At 37.4% G+C, this 23290-nt stretch overlaps 1 protein-coding gene across 1 annotated transcript in view; it reads left to right on the forward strand.

The window, feature by feature from the left end:
* The first annotated feature begins 742 nt into the window (after positions 1-742).
* The window catches only part of LOC115216279 (protein VAC14 homolog), a 49908-nt gene continuing 27360 nt past the window's right edge, over positions 743-23290 (forward strand). The window contains exons 1-3 of the mRNA XM_029785478.2: positions 743-1054; positions 19535-19685; positions 23093-23260. Coding sequence (XP_029641338.1) covers positions 954-1054; positions 19535-19685; positions 23093-23260 — 420 coding nt within the window. The 5' untranslated portion in view covers positions 743-953. The remainder of the gene's footprint in view (positions 1055-19534; positions 19686-23092; positions 23261-23290) is intronic.

The raw sequence follows: 23290 nt of genomic DNA on the forward strand, positions 1-23290 counted from the left end.
AGTTAAAAAAAGCCCCCGCACACATTGAATATTGTAATCCTCCATATATTGTCTAAAAAAAAAAATAAGGCGGCGAGCTGGCAGAAGCGTTAGCACGCTGGGCGAAATGCGTAGCCGTATTTCGTCTGCCGCTACGTTCTGAGTTCAAATTCCGCCGAGGTCGAATTTGCCTTTCATCCTTTCGGAATCGATGAATTAAATACCAGTTACACACTGGGGTCGATGTAATCGACTCAATCCGTTTGTCTGTCCTTGTTTGTCCTCTCTGTGTTTAGCCACCTTGTGGGTAGTAAAGAAATGGGTATATTGTCAAAAAACAAAAAAAAGGAGGGAGGAGGGGTTGTCATAGGTTTGTTCAATCAGGATTGACCTAGGGTTAAACGACGTCAACCGCGGTGAGGCTACCGCGTTGGATGTTGTTTTTGTCAGAACGATAGTTTTCTTCGCAGAAGGAGACGGTGGATATGAGATCGTGTTAACATTCTAAGAAATTCAAGTGAAGAGAAATAGTTAAAACCAGGAAATGAAACAGGATCCAACGCTTTGAATAATTTACATTAGTTTATAGAGTTGTCAGTCAGTCATAAGATTAAAAAAAAAGTGAAACTGTAGACGATACAAAATATCTAGAGATCGCTTACAACTTGGAAGAATAAAAATAGTATATAAGATAACACACCAAAAGAAAGAAAGTATTTGGGAAAAAGACAGCAACAGTATCAACAACAAATAAATTACATTCATTTTAGATTTTAATGAAAAGTCAAATCTGAAACAATTTCCTGGAATAAAAAAAAAAAAGCTGTCTGTTTATGTATAGCGTAAGCGGTTGAGTTTATATTTCGTCAACATGGAAGAATGATCCTCTTGACTGAATGAACGGATTTATTTTACGGAACAGAAAGCGGTAAAGATCTAATTATAACCAGTGAATAAGTTATACAAAGTGAAATATGGGAGACAGACCTCATTCTCCGCTCTCTGTGTCTTGCGTGCGAGCCCTAAACGACAAATTGTACGAAAAAAGGAAAATTGCCGCACAAGAAATTGATAAGTAAGTATCAAAATAACAACAACAATAATTGCCCCTTTAATTTCTTTGGTGTTTTCTTTTATTTTTAATTCGTACTTTTACTTTTATTGCATTTGAGTTACCTCTCTCCCTTGTTAACATTTAGATAACGAAACTGATAATGAGTTGCGAGTTATTGTTTCCTTAAAGATCCCCCTTCTAATATCGGTTTCTTCCGAGTATTTTTAAAAAGGGATGTTCGATTGAATCAGCGCTATTGTATTACATATTTAATTAATCATGAATGGAATAAAGGTAACTAAGAGGACCGGCAATATGAAAACAAAACATAAATATATGAGAACAGTTTGTCAATTCCCAGACCTTGTGATATATAGTTGATTGCTTGTTAGCACCGAACCAGCCCTTATCTTGCAAAACTATAACCAGAGACTTTCCATCTGTGACCATCCGTTTTATTTTCAGGCATACTATATCTAAGATTACATTATCTAATGTGTCGTTATTTTTTTCCAGTAGGATATGATTTAAGTGAGAGTTAGCTGCTACTTTTAGCTGGTCTCCCCTCGTTGGCTCAATTTCCTCAAGGTGATCAATTTTCATAGGGAAGTTAATTAATCGCTGCAATATATTCTGGGTCCGTCTTAACACTATTATAGGCTCCCGGGAGAAGCAATGTATTGGGGCCAATAGCATTTATTTATTGACAACAAGCCGCGGCATAAATAGATTAATTGGCACTCGTGGGTTCTATCAATTTACCCAACGTGTCCATTCCTTAATACGGTGCTTAATATATTAGTGTTACATATTTTTGACGACACTTAACCGAGAAATATAAGTTTTAAATCGATCTCTGTGCAATATGAAATACATTTAGTAACTAACATGCTGTTAGTTACATAACTTTTGTATTAATATATTTCATAGCGGCATATAATGATGTAATAGTAAGATTAGACACAAGCAGACAAAATTAACAACATTATTCAACAGTTGATATCATCATCATCATCTCTCTCTCTATATATATATATACACACACACAAAAAAAAACTTTCATTTTTTGAGGGAGAAGAACGGCATAAACTAAGCGAAAGCTTACGACGAGGAATAGTAACCGGGTTGCGTACATCCGTCAAGAAGTTTTTGGTTAGCACTCGTGCGGTTATATTTATGTATATTGTATGGCAAAAACACACACACGCACACACACAAGGAAAACATCAAGAGAAATAAAAGCCAGATCGCTACCATTGTGTGTCATTGTGTTGAGTGTATTGATTGCGTAAACAAATACAAACATGGCACACTTTTAATTCAACTTTTATCAATGTACACATATTCCTATTCTATATCGTCTTTGTAAACGTTGCCAGCTGATCAAGCCAAAGTTTGCTAGAATTATGGGCGGGCCGGAATTATGGAGTTTCGTGTGCGAAAATAAAAATCTAAAACAAGAAAACGGAAAACATAAAACAAATTAATAAAAACAAAACGAGTATGCTCAAGTATTTATATCAATATTTCTCGTAAACGTCCTTCAGTATTTTTGTTTTTGAATACGTTAAAAACTTGATTTGTGTGTTTATATTATACACATGGCCTGTATCTATTTCTGTACGTATGGATATCTATCTATCTATCTGTCTGTCTATGTGTGTATGTGTACATACATATCTGTCTGTCTCTTTGTATACAAACGTAGACACACACAAACATTCGTGTTATTTTTAGCATCACTTTTTATGTCCTGTTTTATCATGCTTGCCTATGTTCAATGAATCTATTTTAACACACCCTCTCACCATTTGTCACGCCCCTTCATCTTCCCCTTTTCAGAGCCCCCACATCCTTACATATCGACATCTTTTGTCTTTCCCGTCCCCAAGTACCTTCTATTTGCATAGGTTCACACATTTTTTTTCACCCAACCATCATCCTTTAAGCACATCACATGTGATTATCAGTGCACTCTTGTATCTAGCACACGATGCTATCTCTTATGCCCAGGGTTTGGCTTAACATATCTGTACTCTGTCATTCACACTGTCATTCATCAGAGTTTACTTGGGATATTTTCGGTTTGAACGGCAGTTTTTCTAGCGGTGTCATATGAAATTGTCACCCATAATTATGACCCTAGTATCGATCTATTGCATTTCAATCTGTTTTAGGGTTAGGGGTGGGGGGAAGGGTATCTTTTTTTCTTCACAAATGTAAATAAACCCAATCTGTTTCTTAGACGAGGGACATATTCATACGGCACAGAATGTTTTTTTTTTACCTCAATAGACGTCATTGATTGGTTGAAATTGCAGAAATTGAAGAAAAAAAAAACAACAAATATCTTACAACCTATAGAATTTTCTCAATAAAGCCAAGAGGAAAAGATGTTTTATAAACATTCTACCAGTATACGAAGTTTAAAAGAGTTTAGTTACGTGCAAATTATTTTAAAAAACTGCCTTTCAAACCGAAAAGATCCTTGATTTATTTATTTCCATTGCCCACATATGCTCCACATTCAGGGCTTGAGGGTTGCTACTATAAAATTGTACTTTGCCCATAAGCATCATACGGTTTGCCCTTTATCTGGTGAAAGGGAGAGAGTGATACACTCTGTTGCATTTAGAGGTAAAAATTCTTTGACCGTTGTCTACTCATCCTTTCTTTAAATGCTGTGCATTTGTTACAGACACCTCCATTGTCTTACATAGATAACAAAAGCTACCAACTATTTCTAGCAAGTCTTTTAAGGCAATTAAAAGACTTCTGAAGGTTGTGAGCTGGCTGAAACATTAGCACACCAGGCAAAATGCTTAGCAGCTTTTTGTTCATCTTTATGTTCTGGGTTCAGATTCTGCCAAGGTCAACTTTACCTTCAATCTTTCTGGGTGCGATAAAATAAATACCAGTTGAGGACTGGGGTTAGTATAATTGACTTAACCCTTCTCCCTGAAATTGCTGGCTTTGTACCAAAATTTGAAACCAAGTATGATGGATGCACTTCGCTGGCAACAATCATGCTTGAATGGTGCGTTTCACGTGTCACCGGCACGGGAGCCAATCCATGGCCCTGGCAACGGTCATGCTCAGATATGCTTTTATCGTTCCACTTGCATGAGTGCCAATCAGGCGTTACTGTCATTGGCCACATCTGTGATTTTGGTTTCACTTGCCTCAATAGGTCTACACAAGCAAGTTATTGTCCAATGAATGAGGGGTATCCATAAGTGGGCTGGTTACACCCACTGGCATATATATATGCTAGCAGAGATACCCACCTTGCTCGTAATTAACAAGGTATGGTTTTTTTATTGTTCTACTTGTTTCGGTCATGTGACTGCGGCCATACTGGAGCACTGCCTTTGGTTGAAAAACCGACCACAAGATTTATTCTTTGTAAGCCTAGTACTTATGCTATCAGTGTGAACCGCTAAGTTATAGGAACGTAAACACAGCAACATCGGTTGTCAAGCAATGGTGGGGTAGAAACACACACACACACACACACGCAAATATGCACATACGTATGACAGTCTTCTTTCTACACACATATATATATATGAATATATACATATATATTCACATATATACATCTGCACCAGTCCCGCATAGCCCCTGCCCATTCAAAGTACCTTGGATTCCAGAACATCCCGCTGTGCTTGAGGAGACCTATTGAGTCAAGTACATGAACATCAAAATAAATATCAATGGAAATAGTAGTTGTGATACCTATGCCGGTGGCACATAAAAAGCACCCGCTACACTCGTGGAGTGGTTGGCGTTAGGAAGGGCATCCAGCTTTAGAAACACTGCCAGATCAGACTGGAGCCTGGTGCAGCCCCTGGCTTCCCAGACCCCAGTCGAACCATCCAACCTGTGCCAGCGCGGAAAACGGACGTTAAACGATGATGATGATGATGATATACACACATACATACATATATACTCATACATGTATATACACATACATATATACTCATACATATATATACATACTCATACATATATATACATAAATATACATAGATATATATACATATATATATATACACACACACACATATATATATACACATGAATATACATACATAAATATATACATATATATATACATACATATGTATACATACATATACATACACACACACACATATATACATGCATACATATACAAATACATATTATATAAATACATATTGAAAGTAATAGAAATGAAAGTAATACATATATATATAGATACATAATGAAAGTGATTGAAATTGGAACCGTATAATAGTGAAAGCATTGATAGAGATGTCATCGTTTCATTTTTGACACAATACATAATACTGAAACAGTGTAAGAGATAAGAGATTGCTCTGGGCTCGCATTAAGCAAGAAGTCAAAAATATTTTTGGACCCATGACACTGCATAGACCCTAAGTCAGGTATGTGTAAAATTTGAATCAAATCTGTTGGGTAGTTCTTGAGTTTTAGTTATGCGCACATACAGACAGACAGATACATTCTCAGTTTTATATATATATATATCACATGATCACCGTGACCAACCAGGCTATCACATGTTGCTACACATCGTTGGTCACAATGCGCTTCGCTTGTTTTAGCCTTCAAATGATGCCACCTCGCTGGCTAAGTGAGCAGGCCAACAGAAGAAAGAGTGAGAGAAAGTTGTGGCGAAAGAGTACAGCGGGGATCACCACCACCCCCTGCCGGAGCTTCGTGGAGCTTTAGATGTTTTCGCTCAATAAACACTCACAACACCCAGTCTGGGAATCAAAATCACGATCCTACGACCATGAGTCCGCTGCCCTAACCACTGGGCCATTGCGCCTCCACACACACATATATATATATACTACAAAGTTATGTTAAATTCTTCATTATTTTCAAGATCAATTGAAACATAGAAAGTGCTAAAGTGATTTAAATCAAAACCTTCTTCTACCAAATATTTCATGCGTTGATTTATGTTTCAAACACCTGTTTAAGTATGATGATGTTTCTTTACTAGATTTTCCACTATTTTCAAGATTTATTGGAACAATCATGGTGTATTTCAACAGAAATATCATAACAAAAAGGTTAAAGTGATTTAAATGAAAACCTTCCATCAAACTGTCATGTTATATTATGTCCCAAACACACACTTAATAAGGATAGAGCTATTTTACTAAACTCTGCATTGTTTCCCAAATTAATTGAAATGAATGCAGACCATTTCAACAGAAATATAACAAAAAGAATTGAATATATGAAGTAACCCCTGTGTAGTCAAAAGCTTTATTTATTATTTTTTTAGTAATGGAACAAAGATACATTGTTTCATCTCAGTTGATAATGTGGGCTCTATCATATACTACATTACAGAAGTCTGTTATTAAATTTTAAGTTGTGGGTGTCTGATGTTTTTTCATGCTTCTAATGGTATTTCATGTAGTAAATGGTAGCACATGATAGACTGAGATGGCGATCCAAGGTATCCCACCTGTTGAGAGTAGATGATATCTTCTGATGATGTATAAGTCCTGTTACAGGCAGATATACATATGTATATACATACATTCATACATACCCACACACATACCCACTTGTATATAGATATATACATGAGACCTGAGACCCCCATTCGGTCATAACTGACTGTGGGATTGCACCTAGAAAGTTACCCTCCCAGGCACAAGTCCAGGCAAGGTTGTTTATGGAAGACCAGCAGTTGCTCACACATACCAGCTTCCCCTCTCCATGCCACCAGTGTTATCCAAGGGAAAGGCAAAGGGGCCGATACAGCTTGGCACCTGTGACGTCGCAACTCATTTCTATAGCTGAGTGAACTGGAGCAATGTGAAATAAAGTGTCTTGCTCAAGAACACAATATGCAGCCCAGTCCGGGATTCGAACTCACAACCTCACGATTGTAAGCTCAATGCTCTAACCACTGAGCCATGCACCTTCAATACACACATAGAGTACATGCATACAGACTATACATACATAATGAAATATGTGTACATCCATGCATGCATACATGTAGATGAAATCTGAAAAAGCTCATCGTATGTATGTGTTTGTATTTATGCTTGTCCCTAAATACCACTTGGCAACTGGTGTTAGTTTGTTTACATTCCTGCAACTTAGCGGTTCAACAAAAAGGGTTTGATAGAATAAGTACAAGGCTTAAAAAAGACATAAGTACTGGCATTGACTCATTTGACTAAAATCTTCTTCAAGGCAGTGTCCCAGCATGGCCACGATCTAATGCCTGAAACAAGTAAAAGATAGAATCTTTTGTCTTTTACTTGTTTCAATCATTGTATCTTGATATGACACATGCATACAAAACACACACACACACACACTCACATACATACATACATACATACACACACACACACATACATACATACATACATACATACTTGTATACAGACATACATAATACATGCATACATACATACAGATATACAAGCTTACAGGCATACACACACATTCATGCACACTTATGCATATACACACTCTCCCCCTCTCTCTCTCACTCACACATACACTGGTTTGGGAGAGGAAAGGAGAAAATTATCCTCAGACCAGTCACCTGGCTTATATACTTGCAACAGTATTGACTTCACTAAAGACACCCAAGGGTGTTATTAACCTTTTGTCTACCAATGGGTCCAATGGACCCAATTCAGTTTTTTCAGTTGCTTTCTACTATTATTTATATTATTTGATTCTGCTGATTTCTCATGACTCTTATTTTTTCTTGATTCTCTTTTATTTGTCAAATGGGAAATTTTCCTTATGTTTATAAAAGCTATAAAATTTCACTTTATACATTAATTACTGTATAGGTTCATTGGACCCTCAAATTAAATTCAGACAATACTCTTGTCATTCTAAACAGAATAAAAGCAGTATCAAATATTATTTTCCTAGATATTTATCAGATATAAAATAGTATTCAATTTATTTGCCAAATTTTAGATAAATTAGGAAAAATTATGGAAATATTCCTGTAAATTTGTGTGGTATTGCTTCACCTTCAATCTGCTAGGTGACACAATATTTCTGTCATGACACAATTCTTACAATACATTGCATCATCTTTCAGGAGAGTATAAATATGTGAGAGAGCAATATCTGCCTTTAGTCTGCTATTAAGTTTCATGTAGTTCAGTTGTGCTTTCCAAAATGCCTAGACGTAAAAACTTGAGTGAAGACCAAATATCAAAAAGTTTATTGGAATTAGATGAAGAATGGGAAGAAGATAGTGATTCCTTCTATTGCTCTGAAGATGGTGGTGAAAGTGATTGTGTGCTGGACAGTTTAAGTTTTTGTCATCAGATGATGAAGATACTCAAAAACAATTATCTGCAAGACACCCAATTATGAATTAGCAATATGTTTCTAGAGACAGACAAGATGTTTGGCATTCTAATCCTCTTATTCAAGTAGCAGTAAGAACTTCATCTTGCAATACTGTGTGACAAGAAAGGTCTTGCGATAGCATTGAAACATGCTTTACTGTCTTTATGTGCCAGAATCTTCTTGAAGTAATTCGCAAATGGACAAATGTTGAAGGTCAGGTTACTCTTTTACTTGTTTCAGTCATTTTACTGCGGCCATGCTGGAGCACCGTCTTTAGTCGAGCAAATCGAGCCCGGGACTTATTCTTTGTAAGCCCAGTACCTATTCTATCGGTCTCTTTTGCCAAACCGCTATGTGACGGGGATGTAAACACACCAGCATCAGTTGTCAAGCAATGCTAGGGGGACAAACACAGACACACAAGCCCACACACACACACACATACATATATACGACAGGCTTCTTTCAGCTTCCGTCTACCAAATCCACTCACAAGGCATTGGTCGGCCCGGGGCTATAGCAGAAGACACTTGCCCAAGATGCCACGCAGTGGGACTGAACCCGGAACCATGTAGTTGGTTAGCAAGCTACTTACCATACAGCCACTCCTGCGCCTTGTTTACAAAAAAAAAAAAAAAAAAAAAATTGGAAGGAAATTGATCACTCTGAACTAAAGAACTTTATTGGACTCATTATTCTTATAGGTCTTTTGCACCGGTTCTCGTTCGATCACCGAAGTTAAGCAACGTCAAGCCTAGGTAGTAATTAGATGGGTGATCACTTGGGAAACCTAGGTGCTGTAAGCCTCACACATTTTAATGGCTGTGCTCCAGCATGGCCACTGCTCTGAGCTGAAACTACAGAGAAAAAAAAATCTAAACTTGAAAATGTCACACAATTATGGAGTCAAGAAGATGGCCACCCAATATTCAACAAAATTATGAGCTGGGGAAGATTTCAACAAATTTTACAAGTATTGTGTTTTGATGATGCTCATGCAAGAAGAAAAAAGAGAAGTGATGATAAATTGGAGTCCATGAGAGAAGTATTTGAAATGTGGAATCAGAATTTGCAAGATGGATATGTTCCAAGTTCATGCATGACAGTTGATGAACAATTAGTTTCATTCAGAGGGCGCTGCCCATTCCAGGTATATATTGAGTTTTCCCAAAATAGAATGAAACAAATTGACTCATATCCTTCAAATCCTGTCAGCTGGTGATGTAGTGAAGACTATCTATAAAACCATAACAAAATATTCTCTGTTTGAGTTGCCTAGAATACTTACAATGATATGTATGTGCCTTTTAGCATGTATATAATCACATGCACTCAATACATGAGGTCAAGTATATCTATGCATACACTTATAAACACACACACATGTTAATCCCCTCGCATTTTCACAAGTATCCTTGGAACTCTCTTGACCCAAGCAAAGAAGTTTTATCACACACGCACACACACACACACACACATCCAAAAATGACATGCATCCTCTAAATCCAATCTATTTGTGAAACAGTAAAAATTTGTGACATAATCCAAAGATTTTCTGCTTGACATTCTTTAAATGAGTATATGCATACACTTAGTTGTGTGTATCTTCAAAGATACATATGTAATAAATAAGAATGCACACACACACACATACACACACACACACACACACGTACACAAACACATGCACACACACACACACACACCTAAGTACTGAAGAGGCATATCCACACAGAACAAATGTGCAGATGTAGACAGCTACATATATACACACGCAAACTCAATCACATGTTTTACAAATCCCAGGAATTGTCTTAACACGGTACGTCTTGTCACTTTGTGACCAGCTAAAACTCCATGAAGAAGAACTTAGATAAACTACAACGAAAACCAACATGCATTCCTATGAGCCTCTTATCAAGTTTCATAGAAAATAGCTAACTGAATAGCAATTGAAAGAATTCAATGAATAATTAATAATTACTGTGTTAGGAGCAGGTGAGGATGTAGGTACAAGCATGGCTGTGTAGTAAAATGTTCACTTCTCAACCATATGAGTCTGGATTTCACTGTGTGGCACCTTTAGTAAGTGTCTTGTGCTATTGTCCCAAGTTGACCAAAACCTTGTGAGTGGATTTTGTCAACAGAAACTTAAAGAAGTCTGTCGTAGTGAAGCACGACCTTCGAAGGGAAGGAAAAGTAAAAACATTTACCATCTATCTCCTGGACCATGGTTTCTGACTTTTTTTAGCAAATATTTATATGAATAATACATAGTCTATTGACTAAAGTTTTCTACACGCTTGGCTACAGGTAATAAAAATTTCTAAAATCTTTATTACCCTGATATTATTAATTATTGATAATTTTTTTCTGGAAAATTGTTCGAAGAAATACCAGTATTATCTTGCTGCTGACAAAAAACTGCACTTGCGCGATTGATTTGAAAAATTATAGTGTATAAGCAAGAGACACATGCTGGATTGCTTCGTACTTATATGTTTAATCTATGTGTACCTGTTGATGACGACTTTGCCTAGCAAATTATTTTATTTGCTAAAAAAAAGTCAGAAATCATGGTCCAGGAGATAGATGGTAAATGTTTTTATTTTTCTTTCCCTAATAGTAGTTTGGACTTTAGCTGTTCCTTCTAGTGTGAAAGGAATCCAATGATGGATACCTATTATGTGTTTAAATATACACTGTATATATATATATATATATAAAATTAATAAAAAAATGAAGAACAAAGCCCACAAGAAAAACAGCAATGTGAAGATGTGGTACATACAAAGTATTAACAGATGCACAGGGAAGGAAAGAAAGGTTGTTTTACGTTTCAAACAAAGTTCTTCTTTAGAGACAGAGGAAAGTCCAAGAAAAAAGGAAGATGGCGGAAAAAATTGCCAACAATCCACATGTAGTTACATTGGGAGTAAAAAAATTAGAATAATTTATTACCAGTGGTTCGCATGCGTCATAAAAGTCATAAGACAACATATTTTTATATAAGAGTGTATAAAGAATTATACACAGAGGGAGGCCCTTGACAGGACTTCTTACATGTAAGAAGTCCTGTATATTTCTTTATACACTCTTATATATATATATATATATATATATATATGTAAGACCTGTTGAGTGAAGTAAAACCAATATTGTAGCTGTGTCCAGTGATCCCTGACTGGCTCCCATGCCAGTGGCACATAAAAAGCACCATCTGAAGTGTCTGAAGCCAATACCTCCTGACTGGCTCTTGTACTGGTGGCATGTAAAAAGCACTATCTGAACATGATTGACACGAGGATTGCCTGACTGGCCCCTGTGCTGGTGGCACGTAAAAAGCCAGTACCCCCTGACTGGTTCCTGTGCCATGGCATGTAAAAAGCACCATCCACATGTGGCCGATGCCAGTACCCCCTGACTGGCCCCCGTGACACATAAAAAACACTATCTGAATGTGATCAATGCTAGGCCTGCCTGACTGGCTCCTGTGCCAGTGGCACGTAAAAAGCACCCACTATACTCTTGGAGTGGTTGGCGTTAAAAAGGGCATCTAGCTGTAGAAACATTGCCAAATCAGCTTGGGGCCTGGAGCATGCCAGCATGGAAAACCGACATTAAACGATGATGATAATTATGATGGTATATATATATATATATATATATATATATATGTATGTATATGCGTGTGAGTGTGTATATTTGTGTCTCCTTGTCTTGTAATTGTGTAACAGTTGTAAATGAGTGTCACTGTCGCACAAGCCATGTCTTCATTTGCATTATTTGACAAGAACATGTCTGGCCATGAGAAAACAACTTTTAATGTGCTTGTAAACAGCTGAGGGTTGACTGTAGAAAAATCTGTCTCAAGTGAACTTCATCTAACTCATGCAAACTTGGAAAAACAGGCGTTAAATAATGATGATGATGACGTTGTTGTTAACAGGATCCCTTCTGGTCAATGTTCTGATGTAGTTCCCTGATATTTCAATAACGTTATTATAGAAATTCCATTAAATACAGCCACAGAAACAAAAGATACATTCTGTCTGTAATAATAAAAAAGAAAAAAAAACCCACTTACATTTTGATGTTATCAAACATTTATGTAGATGTTCATCTATTTTATCAATTATTTTATAGATAAGTTTTAAGTTTCAATCCAGGATGTTGTTGAACCAATTCCATCCTCCCTTTGTTTCTCTCTCTCTACTTAAAACATTTAAAGTCTACTTAAAATGATTGGTGTCATTATTCTAATTGTTCTGTTTCTGTTTTGTAATTACATTTAAGTATATATTATACTTATATTCGTTGCTACTTTGGAGCTCCTTTAAGGATTTTAATGATACCCCCCACCCAATTTTTAAAAATCTGTATCAATGAAATTCTTTATATTCTGCTATGTACTAAAATTTCTAACAACAACAACAACACACACATTAAAGTAATAAAGTTAATATTTAGTCACAGAGCGACCAATGGTATACAATATATATATATCTAGGGTGGGTAAAATTCCCGAGATCCATGGATGAGTTCTCTCTAGTGGTCCTTATCCCTCATCATTGGTGCCATGTCCTGTATCTCCCAGAGACCAGTGTCTGTCCTTAGGGCACCAACATACATCATCCTCAGTCTCCCCTTCTAGTGTGTCCATGTAGGGACTCCCACAAGAGCACTGAGTACAGTATCAACTCTGAATGATGGTGAGGATTTCCAGCTAATCTCAGTCTCCTCTGTATTATGTTCAAGCTAACTATTGAGAGGCTCTTGTACAGCTCTGAGTTCTTCATTCTCAGTGTAAACTGATTAATATGTTCAGAGCCATCCTCGGCATTCTCGTGTTGTACCCATCCACCATCCGAGTGAGTTTCTTGGTCAGTGTCCAAGTCTCAGGCCCGTACAACAGCACAGACGTACAGACTCCACTACAGCAACAAAGAGACGGATCTTCAGGTCTTTATGAAGGTCTAACTTCCATACAGATCTCAAACTGTGGCATGCCACCCAGGCTTTGCTCTTCCTCTCAACTACATCACCCTCTGTGTTCCCAATCTTTGCTCCCAAATACAGGAAGTCCTCAACCAAATCTAGTGGCTTCCTGTCAACATCCATAATCTTCTCTGGCTTCTTAATGTTCTCTACCAGATACTTCATCTTAATCTCATTTATTTTCAGTCCCACATTCATATACATGTATACACATGTATCTTTTACTTGTTTCAGTCATTAGATTGTGACCATGCTGGGGCACCATCTTAAAGTATTTTTAGTTGAAGTAGTTATTATTCATTTAATTTTTTTTGTCATGTGTGGCACCTTGGGCAAGTGTCTTCTACTATAGCCTCAGACCAACCAAAGCCTTGTGAGTGGATTTGGTAGACAAAAACTGAAAGAAGCCCATCGTATATATGTATATATATATATATGTGTGTGTGTGTGTCTGTGTGTGTGTGTGTATGTGTATGTTTGTGTGTCTGTGTTTGTCCCCCCAACATCACTTGACAACCAATGTTGGTGTGTATACGTCACCATAACTTAGCGATTCGACAAAAGAGACCAATAGAATAAGTACTAGGCTGACAAAGAATAAGTCCTGGGGTCGATTTGCTCGACTGAAAGGCGGTGCTCCAGCATGGCCACAGTCAAATGACTGAAACAAGTAAAAGAGTAAAGAGTATATGGAAATGTATATTAATTGCCAGATAATTTACATTCTTTCGTTTTCCTTCTTAAGTTATTCATGAACAGATACCATTTCAGTTCGTCTAAACATTATATCATAACCTTATTTTATCCTCTTACTGAATTTTAAACTGTTACTATTTTTATTCACTCTGTGAATTTCCATGTATTGTGGTTTGTATAGTTTTTAATTCTTGTTTCTCTAGCATTGACAGAACCTGACTCTGTTAAGTAGTTATTAATTGTTCACATCAGACTTGTCACTATATATAAATATTTATAACTGTCCAACCCATGCCAGCATAAAAAATAGACATTAAACGATTATTGTGGCACTCCACCAGTTCCAATTGATCCAATCAACAGAACAGTCTGCTCGTGAAATTAACGTGCAAGTGGCTGAGCACCCCACAGACATGTGTACCCTTAACGTAGTTCTCAAGGAAATTCAGCGTGACACAGAGTGTGACAAGGCTGGCCCTTTGAAATACAGGTACAACAGAAACAGGAAGAAAGAGTGAGAGAAAGCTGTGGTGAAAGAGTACAGCAGGGTTTGCCCCCCCCCCCCCTGCCAGAGCCTTGTGGCGCTTTAGGTGTTTTCATTCAATAAACACTCACAACGCCCGGTCTGGGAATCGAAACCGTGATCCTATGACTGGGAGTCTGCTGTCCTAACCACTGGGCCATTATGCCTCCACACACACACACACACACACACACACACACACACACGTATTTAGGATAAAGTCATTATTAAATGATTTATTAGTGGCCAGCATACTAGAATACCATAATGGTTAATTTATATTAAAATTACAATAAAGGCATTGAATAATTACAATGCCAGTCTGCTAGAAGTAGATTCCAATGCTCTAGGAACTACTTAGATTTTTACTCCATTACCACAAGATTGTGAAGAAAATAGACAGTGAGATTTATAAAATAATGTATAGATATGGTACTATCCAAATTATTTTATAAACCCTCACTGTCTATTTTCCTCCCTTACTGTCTTGTGGTAATGGAATAATATATATATATATATATATATATATTCTTTTACTTGTCCCAGTCAATTGCTGGAGCACTGCCTTTAGTCAAACAAATTGACCCCAGGACTTATTCTTTGTAAGCCTTGTACTTATTCTATCAGTCTCTTTTTTGCCAAACTACTAAGTTACGAGGACGTAAACACACCAACATCAGTTGTCAAGTGATGGTGGGGGTACAAACACAGACACAAACATATACATACATACATACATACATACATACATACATACATATATATATATATATATATAATATATATATATATATATATATATATATTAATAAAAGGAATTCCAACCTTGTCTGATTTTCACGTTTTATTTACAATCTTATAATGATATAATATAAGATAATATAATATAATAGAATAAAATAAAATAGTAGAATGTTAAATGTTCATTCTGATTAAACTAGTACTTTCATGCATTAAATTATGCAATCTTCAGGTTCATGTAGTAGTGGTGACAGTCATGCTTCACAATTTTTGACTGTAGCGAGATGGTTAAATCTGTGCCTTAAATACACCTGTGTGGGCTCCAGATTGCTAGGTTTTGCAAACTGTATTCTGACCAATCAGTGTGTAGCATCACTCAATTACTTAAGCTGATTGGTTGGTTTCACGCTTTGTTGAACATGTCAAGAGTCCTGTATCTTAACCCTGGCTGAGGCAGCAATTGTTGGGCTATTTTTAGAAATGTTGTAAATAGCCTTTGTCAGGGATTTTTATATTTCAATTGTCATCATCATCATTGTCAGCATCTTAATTATTGTTGCTAGTGGTGGCAATAGAACTTTTAACCCTAAATAAGATAATTTTCCTGCTATCTTCATCTTGATCACCTTTAGTATTGTTGTTGTTGTTAGTGGTCATGGTCGTAGCAGTAGAAGTAGTACCTCTAAGTATTATTATTATTGTTTATTTAGCTTGGGTTCGAATTTATCAATAAAATTCTTTTCTCTGATTTTCCTCTCGATTTCACTTGGGCTGTGTAATTTGTAGAATGGAAATATTATATATATTTTCCGACCACATGTTGCTAGGTGGTTACTCAAAGATATCTGACGGACCTCTGGGTCTCTAATCTGTTGTCGGTGTACACATGAGCGTTCTGATAGTGCATTTCTCGTCTGACCTACATATATTTCTTCACAATTTGGGCATTTGATGCAGTAAACTAAATTTTGCAGTTCATATTCGCGTTTGTGAATATTTTCCCAGTTTTTGTATTTATAGGCGCAGGAGTGGCTGTGTGGTAAGTAGCTTGCTAACCAACTACATGGTTCCGGGTTCAGTCCCACTGCGTGGCATCTTGGCAGTGTCTTCTGCTATAGCCCCGGGCCGACCAATGCCTTGTGAGGGATTTGGTAGACGGAAACTGAAAGAAGCCTGTCGTATATATATATATATATATATATATATGTATGTATGTATGTTTGTGTGTCTGTGTTTGTCCCCCTAGCATTGCTTGACAGCCGATGCTGGTGTGTTTACGTCCCCGTCACTTAGCGGTTCAGCAAAAGAGAGCGATAGAATAAGTACTGGGCTTACAAAGAATAAGTCCCAGGGTCGATTTGCTCGACTAAAGGCGGTGCTCCAGCATGGCCGCAGTCGAAGGACTGAAACAAGTAAAAGAGTAAAAGAGAGAGAGAAAGAGTATATATTGGCCGGTATGTATGAAATGGCATGTGCCACACCGGCTATCATTGCATTTAGATACAGTGAATGTTTGGTCTTTGTTGCTAAGGTCAAATTTTGCCTTTGTTAGTAATTTTTTCAAGTTTTACTAAGAACCATAGCTCGATCCATGATTATATCTTTTAATTCATTACTTTGAGCAATGATTGGTAGGTTTGCTTTGGCAATGTTGAATATATTCTGGTGACATGGGTTGTGTGTCACAATGAATGATATGACTTGTTCTTGTTTTCCTCTTCCTTGGGTTGTCCTAAGTTGTTGTATGGGTATTTTTATAGCCCGCTGTATGCCATTTTCTATAAGTAGAGATGGGTATTTTTGTTTGAGCAAAAATTCTCTTAGTTCTGTTAGGCATTTGTTCCTGATATTTGCATCTTCTACAATGGTATTATATATATATATATATCATCATCATCATTGTTTAACGTCCGCTTTCCATGCTAGCATGTATATATATATATCTACTACATATGTGGAAAATTGGTGTGTATTTGTTTGTGGTGTTGTTAGCTAACTCCTACATCATTTTATTGATTTTGATGAAACTTGACACCTGAGTAGAACTCATGTCTGGAAACCTTGTGACATACTTAGATTGTTGAAAAAAATCGATAATACAACCCCTGGACGGGTCTTTTATATCTGCCTCATATAACTAATTTTGTTTTTAAACACCCAAGGGAAATAACCCATAGCACTTGTACAATATTTTATTAAACACTCAAGGAAAATAACCCATTTCATTGTTTATGTTTGATTACTTTGTATGTTGTTCATGTGAATCATTTATATTCTTGTGAAAAAAAGAGATTTTTTTCAACATTATTTGCCTAAATTGTTTATATCCTCATCACTACTGTTATAATGTGGATCCTCGTCCACTTGTATGTTCTTGTCACCACTAATATGTTGTGGCGGTATTCTGTGTCTTATCGTCTTTGACTTGTCTATCGTCCTATCGTTGATGGCTCTGCAAGACAATGACTTTGAAACATCTACCTTGATGGTAACTCAAACTTGAATATATTGTGTAACTGACACTGACTCCAACTGAGGACTTGTACAATGACTCTGCTACTACTAAACTCCTGCAATGACTGACTGTTTGACCTTATAGTGACTGTGTCATACCACTTTGTCACATGGGAAAGGGTGTACCATTTTCACTGCAACACACACACAATAGGCTTTTTCTCTACCAAATTCACTTGCATGGCATTGGTCAACCTGGAAGTTAGTAGAACACACATGCCCAAGCTGCAGCACATGTGGGATTGAACCCCAAACCATGTGGTTCCAAAGCAAGCCTCTTAACCACACAGTGAGGCCTGTGCCAATATGTTCATTTTTCCATGCTCGCATGAATTAGATGAATATATTATTGAAGCATTGATTTAAGGTTGAATACCCTTTTCACAACTAACCTTTATTTGTTTTTCATGTAAGGGATTTCTTACTCTATATGACTTTGAAGGTATGAAACAAAGCGAGTGATTTGTTGATGAAAGTAATAACAACAATGACGAAGGACAGATGGTAAAAGTCAGGAGAGAATAAGGAACCAATTGAAACACCATGCAATTGACACAAGCATATAAACATATGTATACCCCCCCCCCCCGAATTGTATTAGTTTGTTGTGATGAAGATGTTGAAACAATGTTAGTTGATGGAAGTGGTAGTGATAGTGGTGGTGGTGGTGGTGGTTTTCGTAAGTTGTAGGGAGCTGACGACACACAATTTGTGTAATTTAACACATGTGCCTTAGTGCATGCAATTATCTTCACTGCTACCACAGCCATCTATGCCACAACTGCCACCAAGAAACAAACAGCAAATACACATCATCACCTTTGTCACCACAAAACCACCACCATTTACAATTATCTCTTTTCCTTTCCCTTTTTACTCTTGCTTTCTTTTCTTTGGTTTTCTCCTTTGAGTTACTTCCCTTTGCATGACTGAAAAGGTAGCTTGGTAGGTAGGTAGGTAAAAATGTGCTATCATATTAACTAGCTGATTCCATGGTTTGATTTAGAGACTCTGTGTGTGTGTGTGTATATATATATTATATATATATATATATATATATATATATACACACCAAATCCACTGAAAAGGTTTGGTTTGTCCAATACTATACTTGAAGACACTTGACCAAGGTGCCATGCAATGAGACTGAACCTCGAACCATGTGGTTGGGAAGCAAGCTTCTTACTACACACCCACACTCGTGCAGATATAAGGATAGAGAATATAAAGCTAAGCTTTGAAAATCAAAAGCAAGTTGCTAATAAAATTGTGTTTTATGGTTCGAATAAAAACAAAACCATGATGTTTGTGAATGAAACTGATCCAGTACAGAATTTCTTTTCTTTTTACAAACATCTTGATAAAGGTTTATTTGTAGAAATGACTTTATTAAGAGTTATGACTATTGAAAAGGTTGTAAGACGCAATGAAAATTTTAGGAGAATAAAAATATGAAATAACTGGAAATTTTACCAGTGAGTGTGTTACATTGTAAGGCACAAAAAGAAACTGACTCTCCCCAGACACAACAGAATATGCTTCAACACACAAACTCATATAAAGAATCTTGCAAACCAAAGCCAAAAACGAAATACTTTATTAAATATTGTTTTTAATTCTTAATTTTTTTTTCTGTTTTTCTTCTTCCTCTTTAGAATGGTCAAAGAATTTTTGGCTCAAAACAACACTGCTCAGATACGAAAACTCTTACGTGTCCTTGGTGAAGATTTTTCTGTCTCACATAATTTAAATACGAGGAAAGGTGGTTTAATGGGCTTGGCAGCTACTGCCATTGGTCTTGGAAAGGTAAGATATTCTTTGTGTCTTTTCTTCAGGCATAAACTGATATTATTAATTCTCATGCCTGCCACATCATTCTCATCATCAATATTATTGTCATCGTCTTTGTTTTAACATCCACTTTCCCATGGGCTGCTTGGATTAGACGGAATTTGTTGAAGCAGATTTTCTGCTGCAGGATGCACTTCCTGTGGCTGACCCACACCTGTTTCCAATCAAGGCCAGACATGTTTACATGAACAATTGGAAATTAGGGATACTGCTTGTACACTCATCTGATGTCAAAATTAGGAGACACAAACACACATGCACATACATCCACACACACACACAACTACACACACAATGTATGTATACATATTATATATTCTCTTTTACTTGTTTCAGTCATTTGACTGCGACCCCAGGACTAATTCTTTGTAAGCCTAGTACTTATTCTATCGGTCTCTTTTGCCAAACTGCTAAGTTACGGGGACGTAAACACACCAGCATCGGTTGTCAAGCGATGTTGGGGGGACAAACACAGACACACAAATACACCACACACATATACTTATATATGACAGATTTCTTTTAGTTTCCGCCTACCAAATCCACTCACAAGATTGTAGTAGAAGACACTTGCCGAAGGTGCCATACAGTGGGACTGAACCTGGAACCATGTGGTTGGTAAGCAAGCTACTTGCCACACAGCCACTCATGCGCCTATATATATATATATATATATATATATATATATATATTCAATCTATATATTCAATCACATAAACTTAATGCACATGCTAAATGTTCTTGCTGGTAGGCTGCTGTTGGCATGGTGGAGAATACTTTCTCAAAGTGCCGCATGTAAAAAAACACCTTAGAGTCATGGACAGGTGAGTTAACTCACCCTCAATCCTGTCTAGGAGTGATGGACATCAATGTTTCACTATTTTTGTGGCTTGTCAACATCATGTACCTGACAGAATCAGTGATGAATTACCTCATCAGTTCATGACATATATGCTCGTGGCAGAAGTTTGCTTCCCAACCACATGGCTCTGGGTTCAGTCCCACACCATGGCACTTTGGGCAAGTGTCTTCTGATATGGCTTAGGGCCGACCAAAGCCTTGTGAGTAGATTTGGTAGACAAACTGATATATATATATATATATATATATATATATATATAATCATCATCATCAGGATTATCATCGTTTAACGTCCGTTTTCCATGCTAGCATGGGTTGGACGGTTTCACCGGGTTCTGAGAAGCCAGGAGGCTGCGCCAGGCTCCAGTCTAATCTGGCACTGTTTCTATAGCCAGATGCCCTTCCTAACGCCAACCACTCCATGAGTGTAGTGGATGCTTTTTATGTGCCATCGGCACAGAGCCAGTATGTGCTTTTTACATGTCACCGACAAGGACGCCAGTCAGGCGGCGCTGACATCAGCCATGTTTGGATGGTGCTTTTTACGTGCCACCGGCACAGGGATCAGAACTACAATGTCCATTTGATTTTTATTTTGATGTTGGTGTTGACGTACTTGACTCAATAGGTCTCCTCATATATATGCATGCATGCGTGTGTGCATGGCAGTGGCTCTCTTCAAGGCCGCAGTCAAATGGCTGAAACAAGTGAAAGATAAAAGATAAAAGATAACAAAATAAACACACACACCAATAGAGTTGGTTGGTTATTTCTTTTCTGATCTGTACTGACTGATTCAGGACATGCGTGGACAACAAGTGGACAAGAATCTATGAGACATGTTTAGCTCATTCCAGCTTGGTGGTGGTGGGGGATGGGAGGACAAACATAAAATGGTAATAATGGTGGTGGTAGTGGTGGTGGTGGTGTTGATGATGATGAAGGTGGTGGTAATGATGATGATGGTGATGATAATGATGATGATGGTTATTGTACTGATAGCAGCGCTGATACATTTAATTTGTTCTTTGTATTCAGAACACGATCGCAATCTTCTCGTGTGTTTTACTTAAAGATAGTACAGCCCTCTCTTCCTTCACAGATGTATACAGACCCATTTTTAGAAATTTCTTATATATACTCACTTACATGTGTATGTATGTATGTATTGTAGAGGGAACATGTGGAAGGGGTAGACCCAGGAAGACATAGGACATTGGGACTCACAGAGGGGATGACAGGGGACTGAGGGTCCTAGCAGTTTGCTGCGTTTGAAAAGATGTGTCCAGCTAAGTAAAAGCGTGGTTGTCCTTGATAGAGGCTCCTCCCTGCAACCCTCTCCAGCAGAGCATCCCTAATCTTATGGACGCATAGGTGTTGGTGCCACATAAAATGCACCCATGCTGGTGCTGCGTAAAAGCACCCAGTACACTCTCTAAAGTGGTTGGTATTAGGAAGGCATCCAGCCATAGAAACCATGCCAGAACAGACAGAGCTTGAAAAGCGCTTCAGCTGGTCAGCTCCTATCAAACCATACAACCCATGCCAGCATGGAAAATGGACATTGAATGCTGAGGATATATATGTATGTATATATATCACCATGATCACCGTGACTGACCAGGCTATTAGATGTTTGTACACATCACTGGTCACAATGTGCATCGCATTGTTTTAGCCTTCAAATGACGCGACCCCGCTGGCTAAGCGAGCAGACCATCAGAAGAAAGAGTGAGAGAAAGTTGTGGCGAAAGAGTACAGCAGGGATCGCCACCATGCCAGAGCCTCATGGTGCTTTTAGGTGTTTTCGCTCAATAAATGGAAATCGAAACCACGATCCTATGACCGCGAGTCCACTGCCCTAACCACTGAGCCATTGCGCCTCCACATGTATATATATGTGTGTATATATATATATATTTCATTTTCATTTTTTTCATTTCATTTTATCTAGTTTCAGCTCACAAGCTGTGGCCATGCTGGGGCACCGTCATTCGGTGTTGCTACATGATTTTACTTCACGAATGCTTTTTAGCAAATGACATTTGGTGCATGAGAGAATTTGATGCAGCTGCCCTCATCTGCACCTCCTGCCGCTAAGTTGGTTCATCAAATATATATATGTATAATATATATATATATATATATATATTCAAACACGAATGAGAAGCAGTGCTAGTGTTACAAACATTATTGACTGCACATACTCATTGTATGTGTTTTGCTTGTTCACCAGTTCACTGTGGTTTAGCATGGTAGAGATGACTCCCCCAAAGTCTATGACTTTCAGGTGTTTCAGCACCTGGCACTTTGAGGGAGTCATCCCCACTGTGCTAAACTGCAGCCTACCAGCAAACAAGCGAAGCTCATGCATTGATTATGTTTAGTCGACATATATTTTGCATTACCTGTTCTTTTTATAATTTAGGTAATTCTTGAAATATTTTCATGCTTTACTTGATTCTTTTCCATTAATTCCTTTTTTGATTTTCTTTTCCTAGGAATCTGATAAATACGTCAGTGGACTTGTAAAACCGGTGCTGGCTTGTTTCCATGATCAAGACAGTGGTGTCCGTTACTATGCCTGTGAGGCTCTGTATAATATCGTCAAAGTCTGTAGAGGTTCTGTGTTACCATACTTCAATGACATTTTCAATGGATTGAGTAAGGTGAGTCATTTCATTCAGTTTGATGAGTAT

The sequence above is a fragment of the Octopus sinensis genome, linkage group LG10 (assembly GCF_006345805.1).
Source record: "Octopus sinensis linkage group LG10, ASM634580v1, whole genome shotgun sequence".
Taxonomy (NCBI): Eukaryota; Metazoa; Mollusca; class Cephalopoda; order Octopoda; family Octopodidae; genus Octopus; species Octopus sinensis.